General features: G+C 40.2%; 1 protein-coding gene across 1 annotated transcript; it reads right to left on the bottom strand.

Annotated features, from left to right (window-relative positions):
• Positions 1 to 815: 815 nt before the first annotated feature.
• LOC133367740 (vomeronasal type-2 receptor 26-like) lies at positions 816 to 3,943 on the bottom strand. Its single transcript, XM_061591841.1, has 3 exons — positions 3,830 to 3,943; positions 2,568 to 2,694; positions 816 to 1,726 (listed from the first exon to the last, which is right to left on the bottom strand). Exons 2-3 carry the CDS (start codon positions 2,641 to 2,643, stop codon positions 816 to 818), a joined length of 987 nt encoding a protein of 328 aa, XP_061447825.1. The 5' UTR covers positions 2,644 to 2,694; positions 3,830 to 3,943.
• Positions 3,944 to 10,305: the final 6,362 nt, after the last annotated feature.

Genomic DNA, 10,305 nt, shown 5'->3' on the forward strand with positions numbered 1-10,305 from the left:
AACTACAACTCCCATCAGCCCAATCCACTGGCCATGCTGGCTGGGGCTGATGGGAGTTGCAGTTCAAAAAAGTAACTTTTCCAAGCTCTGATTGGAATGCAAGATATAGAAATGTAAGATCAGAAATATATATATTGTATGTAATTGTATCGAGGTTACAATTTTCATTTGATATGTTTTGATATATCATGTTTCTAGGATGAAATTGTAAGACTGAAAATGAAAAGCCTTTAGCTTTGTCATTTTGTTTACTTGATACATAAATGTAATAGGTATAATATTAATACTTTTAAAAGGTGAGCTCAGTATTCAGGCCACAGTTATTCACTTTTACCTCACCTTTCTCTGTTCTGTAATCCATAACTTCAACATCAACTGACTTTCGCCAACTGAAGTTATTTCTCCCAACTGACAGTTAATTGCCCTTTCTTCATTGACTAGGATCTCCATATAAACAGAGCCTGTTATTTCCCAGAATTTACCTGATCCAGGCCTTTCTATATATAGTAAATATAATCACAACCCCCCTCCCAGCACCAGTTTCAGAATCTTGTCACTAAGCAGCTATTGTTAAACAGGCCGGCTACATAGTGACAGAACAAGGCCTTGACCCTTGGTATTTAACATTTTAACATATTATTACAGAATATTTCACAAAGTTCAGAACATAAGCAGACACAGCATTTCTCCACATTATCCAAATATAAAAATAAGTTAGATTTTAGCAGAGGCACCTCAAGAATTTCCTATGAGATTTTGTAACCTGAACATGTGTACCTTGCAAAAACATTAGAGAATCAATTAAAATTTTAGAGTCACAGTTTATAATTATGTGTTCCTCTGAGCATTTCCCTAGAATTGAGATCAGGTCTCAATGTAATAATGTAACATTTTGGGAGAAAGATGCAAACAAGTACTCCAGTATTGGAAGGCAAGATGGCAAAAACCTCCACAGCCACAATGTATTTTCCCTTGGTACTCAGGTAACCTGGAATAAAGGACACCCAAACACTGCAAAATACTAGCATGCTGAAGGTGATGAACATGGCTTCATTGAAAGTGTCAGGTAATTTTCTGGCTAGGAAAGCAACAGTGAAGATGATGATAGCGAGAAAGCCAATGTAGCCCAATACACAGTAGAACATAGTGGTGGAGCCTTCATTACATTCCAGTATGATGTGTCCAGTTTGTGAGTGCATGTCAGCATCTGGGAAGGGAGGAGAGGTTGACAGCCACACAGTACAAATGCCCACTTGAACGAGGGAACAAAAAAGAACAATGGCATTTGCTACTTTCTGCCCTAGAAATTTCCTCACCCTGTTGCCTGGCTTTGTGGCCAGGAAAGCTAGGATGACAATGATTGTTTTTGCCAACACACAAGAAATTGCAACAGAAAAAACAATGCCGAAGGCTACTTGTCGGAGAAGGCAGGTAGCCTTCCCAGGTTTACCAATGAACAGAAGGGAAGTAAGGTAGCAAAGGAGGATGGAGATGAGAAGAAGGCAGGTGAGGTTCTGGTTGTTGGCTCTTACAGTTGGAGTATTCCAGTTCCTTAGAAAGGTTTGGATCACAAAAAGTGTGATCAAAGAAAAGGAAATAGAAACTGAAGTTAAAGTGATTCCTAAGGGCTCATCGTAGGTTAGGAAAGTTATAAACTTGGGGATACATTGGTCCTTGTTTTCATTTGGATATTGATCTTCAGGGCACTTGACACAATGGACTGCATCTGAAAGGGATACATAAACATTGAGTCAGTCCATCAGTTTATATAATGATGCAGTGATGAAGAAATCCATACTTCATGCTGTACGATAATTGCACCCATTCCATTCAACATGCTGACATGTATTTAACAAAGGAGATGACACCAAAGTGAGAGCAGCAGTGACCCAAAGCCAGTCACATCAATTAAAATTATGAGAGAGGCCCTGCCATCAGGATTACAAACTGAATAAGAAAAGACACAGAAGCAAATAGGGACAAAAGTACAAGATAGTCTCACATTCCCACCACTCTTGGGACAATTTCATAACACTTGTTATCAACTAACAACACATGTATTTTGTAGAATAAGAAGGTGGGGAAAATCTGAAAAATAATAGATGCTGCTAATAATGTTTTCCTGAATTTAAGATTCAAAAATGAGAAAACCGAGAGCACCAAAACAGTCGGATCTTTCCTTCCATACCCATCAGGAAAGGGGGGATGTTTTCCAGGAAATGCACATTTAATCAGATTACCAGAGGAAGATGCTTCCTGGACACTGCCTCTATTATTTCCAGAGGTAATTAATGCTAAATAATGGTGTCTACTTGCATTAGATATGGTAGAAGTTTCAGGTACCAATTATGCTTGCACTTACATGGTTGATTATGTTGAATGGTTTCTGAAATAAGCAGCAGCAGCAATGCAAAATATATTTGGCAGCAATGACTAGAGTTCCGTTGATATACCAGATTTCTTTCACTTGACAATTGTTCAAATAATAGATCAAATTAAAAATATTTTTGTGAGAATATATAGCTGTTTGAACAGATCCTGAGGCAAATCTGTGCCCTCTCACATACCTATCTCATTAGAAAACATGTCTTCTGGACATGGAGTGCAGTCATAACAGCAAATGGGTTCCCCCTCCCGAACCATCCTGTGATCTCCAAAGTGACATCTCTCAACACACTGGGAATGAGGCTTTGTCTAATGATAAGAAAGAGGAAAGGATATAGCACCAGCCTTTATAAACATTATAGCAGTATTGAAATGTGGAAAACTCACACTTGGAATTAACGAAAGGAGATCTGTTTCCCTTCTGTGATATGGTTCAAATAACAGAGGAAGTACACACTATAATTTTATTTCACAAAGCATCGAAAAGCAATGATACTTTCACAGTTTGAAAATATTTCAAATGTTGATTTTCAGGAATGATTTAACAAAATGCTACTTCTGAAGAATGATTCTGAAGGCCTTTACCAAACGAAATATGTTCTGAATACACCAAACAGTTCTAATTCCACATTAACCCACCATCAAAATTTAACCCACCATCAAAGGTTCAGTAGAAATGCACTTAAAACTGGATCTAGAGTATGTCTGTGAACCAATAGGGAGAATATCATTCTTGCATTCAATGTGGACTTGTTTGCCTCCACTCTCACCATTTGGAAAGAGGTGGTTTGACTCACAAAGGGAGGGGGTGAGGGTGAAGGCCTCCACGTGGACTAGAGGCCAAAACAGGAAGGGGGAGAGCATGGCTTAAAAGCCAGCATCACCCCAACTTTTCCTCTTCATTGTTTTCTGTGTGCCCACTGTCCCTATGTAGTATGGTCTTTGCTAGCCACCGATTAGGGAATCAGTAGGAATTTTGGGGTTTGATTATCTCTTTCAGATCCTTCCTGTTTTGTCTACTTCATCCTTCTAGGGGGTTGATTCAATTGGCAGGTGAGGAAGGTGGGGGGTAAACAGGATGTATACGGAGATATTGTGGGGTTAAGGCACCTTTTGGGGAGCTGCCAGTACTGGATGCCTGGGGTGACCTGACTTGAGCATTTGAGTGAATGTCAGTACAGTGGAGCCTGGATGTTCCATCTGGGTCCTCACCCAAGGCTCACTGAGCAAGTAAGGAGAATTTCTTCTCCATCCTTGGTGGGGAGCCACAGCCAGAGGCTGAATGACATGTCCAGGAACTGGAGAGATCTTTTACTACCAGAAGTAGTTAAATCCTCACCTACCCGCTTGGTTTGAATATGGTTAATTTGGTTGATATGGTCTGCAGCTTCTCCAAAAATATATATTTTAATCAATATAGCATTATGGGTGAAAGAGAAATTACCTGATATGTTTGTGGAGGGGAGAGGGAAAAATGGGAACAGTCATAACTGATTATTTTCAATTATTTATACAGTAGGGCCCCGCTTTTCTGCGGCCTGCTTTTCGGCGTTCTGTTAATACGGTGGCTTTCAATTAGAGTAAGGACCCACATATGGCGCTTGTTCTGCTTTTACGGCATTTTTCGGGCATTGGGCGCCATTCTATTGAATGAGTTCCACTTTTCGGCGGGTTTCACTTTTCGGCAGGTGTCTGGAACGTAACCCAATGCATGAGTGGGGCCCTACTGTAATGTCAATTTGGTTAACTTCATTGGATATATTTCCAAATCTACTACTACTCTTCATTTTGTATCTTTTAGTACAAATCAATTTTTCACACTCTCTTTTTGGCACTTTTGAAGAGGCGATTTCTGCTTCTTTTTTGTACTTAATGTTCGACCATGTTCAAAGACGTAGATCTTAACTCTTCTCCACATGCCCAAACTCTTTGTTTATATGTTGTTTCTTTTTCTAATACAAAAACAAATGAGAAAATATTCATCACCCAAATTTCATTCATTCCACCTTGTTGTAACAAAAACATGGCATATTTATCAACATTAGTGTGTGCGTGGTGCAAGCATACAAACACACATGCATGGTTTTCAGCAGGAGACTAAATTTATTGGAGAGGGTTGGTTTTATAGGTCCCAAAGTTGCTAACACTGACTGAAGGTTATCCAACATGAGGCATGCAAACAATATCGGGAGAACAGGATTGTTCCAGTTATAGGGACTTGAGATGTGTAGTTTTTCCCTACCTGGTTAAAACTGTTACTCCACACAATGGCATCCTCATTGATGGTGAACTCATGGCTTGCTGAAATATGCCCAACTTGAAATATCTGGTATTTGCCATTGGGGACATGGATCCAGTTGATGATATCATAGCCAGCTGAGATTCTCCTATTTTCAATCAAGATTTCATGCCCGGCACCATTGTTAAAATGGATGTTTTCCAGGAAAGAGTTGAGCTAAATTGGGAAAGCGAATTGGAAAAGTCATCCATCAGGGTGACTAACACCAATTCTGTTCCTAAACCAGGACTAAAGTCAGACTGAAGTGGATCCAGATAATTGGTGTCATCCAGGAACACTTGCATTGGTCTTCCACCCCCCATTCCACTACCTTCCACAAAAATGGGGTGTTGGTGACTGGCCAGTAGTTGTCAAACACCATTGAGCCCAGGATGGGCTTTTTGAGGGGCTAGTATGCTCCCACCTATTCAAGGGTGGCTGGTACCACCTCATCATGCAGTGATGCATTCACAACACCCTTGACCCACCTGGTCACCTCACTCCAGATGGCTTTAACCAGCCAGGAAGGGCAGTGATCCATACAACAAGTGACAGGATGCATTGATGCAAATATCCTATCAACATCATCAGCCCCTATCAACTGGTAATGGTCCCATAACCCATCACTAGATATTACATTGGAACCTCAGTTGGATTCATTGCAATGCTGACATCTATATCACTATGAAGTTGAGCGACTTTGTCCTCAAAGTATATTGCACCTACTTAGTGTGCTCCAGCCCCCTCCCCCATTCTGGGGCAACCAATCTCCAGACCACATGGGAAAATTGTTCCGGTCAACTCCTTAAAGGTGGGATGGATGCATTGAAGTACAAATTCTTTGCACCCTTCACCATCATGTGACAGGCATGATTATGTGTCCTAACATTTGTCTGGTTAGCCCTAGGGTGAGATTTTCCAGTGTTTGTTTATCTACATCAACCATAGATCAATCGTAGATTGTTGGAATACCAGGAAACAATAGGATCTTCTTGCTCCTGGTGTGGACCTTTGTTTTCATTGCCCCACTCATCTCACTATCCTGGGCTCCTCCAGAGACCATTCAGCCACCTTCCCAGGGAACAGTTACACTAACAGCATCTCTTTCCTCCTTACCACCTTACTCCAACACCAGATGAAGGCACCCCAGTCCCACTATATTTATTTTTATTTTTATTTTATTTTATTCAATTTTTATACCGCCCACAGCCAGAAGGCTCTCTGGGCGGTGCACAACAGTAGGTAAAATACAATAAAATCACATAAAAAACACTAAAAGGCAAACATATAAACAATATTAAACAATTAAACAATCTGGTACATATTAAAAACTAATAAAACATATTAAAATGCCTGGGAAAATAAAAAGGTTTTGACCTGGTGCCGGAAAGATAGAAGTGTAGGCGCTAGGCGTACCTCGCCGGGGAGACTGTTCCATAATTCGGGGGCCACCACTGAAAAGGCCCTAGATCTTGTTACAACCCTCCGAGGCTCTCTATGAGTCGGAACTCGGAGGAGGGCCTTTGATGTTGAACGTAGTGAACTGGTAGGTTCATATCGGGAGAGGCGTTCCGCCAGGTACTGTGGTCCTGCACCGTATAAGGAGAAGGGGTTCCTTGATGAAGGAGAATGAACATTGCTGGAACAAAACAACTCCTTCTCCCCATCTCTTTCAGTCTGCACCAAATATCTGGGTAGGCATAGCTGGGTTATGTCTGGCCAGCCCTGCTCCCCCACCCAGGTTTCAGTAATACATGAAAGAAGATACATATTTACTTTGACTTTATCTTATTCACATTCAAACATTTGCATAATATGGGTTATTCTTGTTTTCGTTTAGATTGGAAGGAAGTTTTAAAATAGAATCTATCCCTAAGTGTGTTCTTTACAAGGACAGCTGATGACATTTTGCACCCTTAGATACAGTATCAAATGGTTCCCATCCTCAATTTTCTTTGGATAATATTTGTTGAGTCATTTATTTCAGCTGCTCAAATAATTTCACATATACACTCATAGGGTCTGAACTGGTGGTGACTGACCAGGAACGAGACCTTGAGGTCGTAGCAGGTACCACGATTAAGGTTTTGACCCAATGTGTGGCAGCTTTGAAAAAGGTAAATGCCATGCTAAGGATCATAAGGAATTATATCGAAAATAAAGCTGTTGCTATAATAGTGCCATTATACAAATCTTTGGTGTGGCCGCATTGGGAATACTGTGTACAGTTCTGGTTGCCTCATCTCAAAAAGGATATTGCAGAGATAGAAAATATTCAGAAAGGACAACCCAAATGATCAAGTGGATGGAGCAACTCCCCCATACATGGAATGGAAAAGATGGACAGAGAAAATTATTTCTCCTTCTAATACTAGAACTTGTGCACATTCAATGATGCTGAATGTTGGTTCAGGACAGGCAAAAGAAAATATTATTCACAAAGCACATAGTTAAACTATGAAATTCACTAATACAAGAAGCAACGATGGCCAACAACTTGGATGGCTTTAAGAAACGATTAGACAAATTCATGGAGGATAAGGAGGATCAGTGGTTGCTAGCCATTATGGCAATGTTCTGCCTCCATAGTCAGATGCAGTAGCTTCTGAATATGCAATACCGGAAAGTGCAGGAGGGGAGAATGGTCTTTGCACTCAGGTCCTGCTTGCAGGCTTCCCATAGGCATCTGGTTGGCCAAGGCGAAAATATGATACTGAACTAGATGGGCCACTGGCCTGATTCAGCAGGATCTGCTTATGTTCTTATTTTGTCTAATGCAGTGGGTTGGGGAGACTACTCATATTCATCACACAGAGAGGGTCATGAGAACTAACAGAACAGGAATGAAATATTGAAGATAGGAATGGAAGGATCTGTCACTTTTGGTTCTCTCAGTTTCTCATTGCAATCTTTAACGCAGCCCTATTCTTATGAAATATGTTTAGCTTTTCAATGTGAATTTTCCGATTAAACACATATCTGTATGCAGTTTTGACAAATGGACACTTTCTGCCAAGCAAGTTCTCAATTCGTTTCTATGTTATTTTCACTAACATATTCGTTTTTAATACACATTTCCCTCTAATATGTGCATTTTGTGAACACTGGTTGGTTGGAAAACTGCATCATAAAATCTGGGTAAGTGTGAATTTCACAGGATGGCTGTTTTTCAGTTTTCATATTGTTTTGGAAAGTCTGGATTTGACAGAGTCACCTCAAAATGTGAACTGAGACAGATTTCTTCCCTATCCCTAGCTGCACAGATCCCAGTTTTCAAGCAGCAACCCAGATAATTTCAAATATCAAGCATAGAGAGACTGAGAGAAGTGAATTTTATCCTGACCCCACCTACAGAGACCAGGAAAGACAAATAACCTAATTGATATTTATTCAAGAAGATTTTGCTGCGAAGTGCCTTCCACTTTATCCATTTTTTATCTTTTCTTTTTGATTTTGCATTTTATCTCATACAAGAAGATCTGAATTTAGCCTTCAGAAGAAATGATAGAACACATACAGTATTAAGTATTTTACAGACAGCAAGCACTAAATATAAGAAAGGTCTCAAGGGAAGCCTGTGTATTCAGGACACAGAACATAAAAGCACACACAAGCAACCTTCCTTCCTTCCTTCCTCACTATTTGAACAACAGTACATAGGCACACAGACACCCTCTCTGAGCACTTCCTGACTGTCAGTATTTTCATGTCGGATTCTATCACATACCAGCAAATTCATGTTTAAAGTGGATTAAATGGCAACTTCACTATTCCAGATCCTGCATGGTGCCCATGTGGGCCAGTGCAGGTGTGCATGGGCATGATCCTTATGGAGGGTAAAGCAGCCACAGTATGTGTAAGAGGAGAAACCTAAACTGGTTGCTATACTAATCGGAGGTAGTAGCAGAAAATGTGGGACATTACTGGAACATGAACTTGGATCAGGGAAGGTGAAGTGAGGACAAATGTATGTTCACAGCTGGAGAACCGAACTCAAATGAAGATTCACTAGCAATAAGATTCCCCTGTGGGTCCTGTGAGCAAACAGAAGTTTTCTGCAAGCAGTTTTGGTTGCAGGCAAAAGTTCCCTCCAGACTGTGACTCTTTTGTGGGAAAGAGTCAAGCACACAGCAGATTTGTGCAGTTAAAGTGTATTTAAATGCTTCACCATTCCAAGTATAAGAAATCCACTTTTATAAAGAATCAAACTTTTTGTGTGATGATTGGAAAGTGATGGGGAAATGGACTAAGAAGTGTGAGATAAAGGAATGACTAATGGGAAGATGTATGAACAGCCTACAAAGAAATCAGGATGGATGCAGAATAAATGTTCACTGTTACATAACCACCCACAAAGAAGTCAAAATTAAGGCTCAGTAAAGACCAGAGATAGTCCAACCTCCGTGTAACATTGTGCAAGCCAATCATGATGAATGCTCAATAAAGAAGTCATTTGAAATAGCTCAAAGGGCACACAGCAGTCTGGGTTGTGTAAGAGAAGAAGTGAGAGGTGGGCGGCCAGCTTCTAAGCGTGCTTACTCAAGAGTAAGTCCCATTGCACTCAGTGCAACTTACTCCTAATAAATATGGATAGGTTTTCTGTCCAAAGCAAGCAAATGAGCAGCAACACAGCTGACAAACCAGAGGCCTTGGCCAGCCACCCTTGGAATATTCTCCCATTTGCACATCACACATTACTGCCCTGCAGCTCACTCTTACCTTTGCACATGCAAATTAGTAGCAGTGTACTAGAACAGTCAGCACCCAGGTTGCACTTGGTGCCATCAGTCACAAATATTTTCTTCATTGTTTGGCAGAGGAGCAGATGCTGTGAGCTCCAGGCCTATTGCTGCCACACAGAGTGCTTCACAGGGCAGTGGACTTTCAGAATGTGGGGGGGTAGTGGGGAGAAGCCAGTAGGGCCACTGCCCAAGCCCCAGTGTCCAAAACCTCATTATAGCACCAGGCCCTGTTCTCTATTACATCCCATCCTCTATAAACATTTATTCGTTCATTTTATTTATTTATTTACTTAAGGTATTTATATGCTATTTAATTTTCTAAGCTTACTGTGGATCCTAAATTGAACAGCCAGTTCCCATCATCTTCAAAATGTGCTGCCTTGTTTGCACTGTAGTTTTGTTTAATGCCACATTGCGCTGTGTTATATTGTACTTACTTAGTTTTGTTGATAGTTACATATACAGTACATATTGTATTTGTTATTTTGTAAACTACTTATAGACTGTCCTACATGTTAAGTGGTATATAAATCTATGAAATAAATAAATAACAAAAAACCTTCCTGCTTTCTATTGGCATACAATCGCATACAACAAATCTGTTGGTATGATGAAGTTTTCTACTCAGTGGTCTTCAGATGTTTTCCTAGTAAACAAGATTGTTATAGGAAATTATAAGTAAACTAGATTGTTAAAAGATTTTATGAGTTTCAGCCATTCTATGAAATCGTTAATTGGATATAAATTTAATTAAATAATTAATCATTTCACCCACAAAACAAATGTATTGGGGAATGGAGTTTACCTGCCAAGGCTGAACATTCAACTGTTTGGATTTGCCTCTATTCAAAATGAGGTTTTGCCCAGAAACGTGAATCTTATGCAACACATTTGCTAGAG

The sequence above is a fragment of the Rhineura floridana genome, chromosome 11, assembly GCF_030035675.1.
Source record: "Rhineura floridana isolate rRhiFlo1 chromosome 11, rRhiFlo1.hap2, whole genome shotgun sequence".
Taxonomy (NCBI): domain Eukaryota; kingdom Metazoa; phylum Chordata; class Lepidosauria; order Squamata; family Rhineuridae; genus Rhineura; species Rhineura floridana.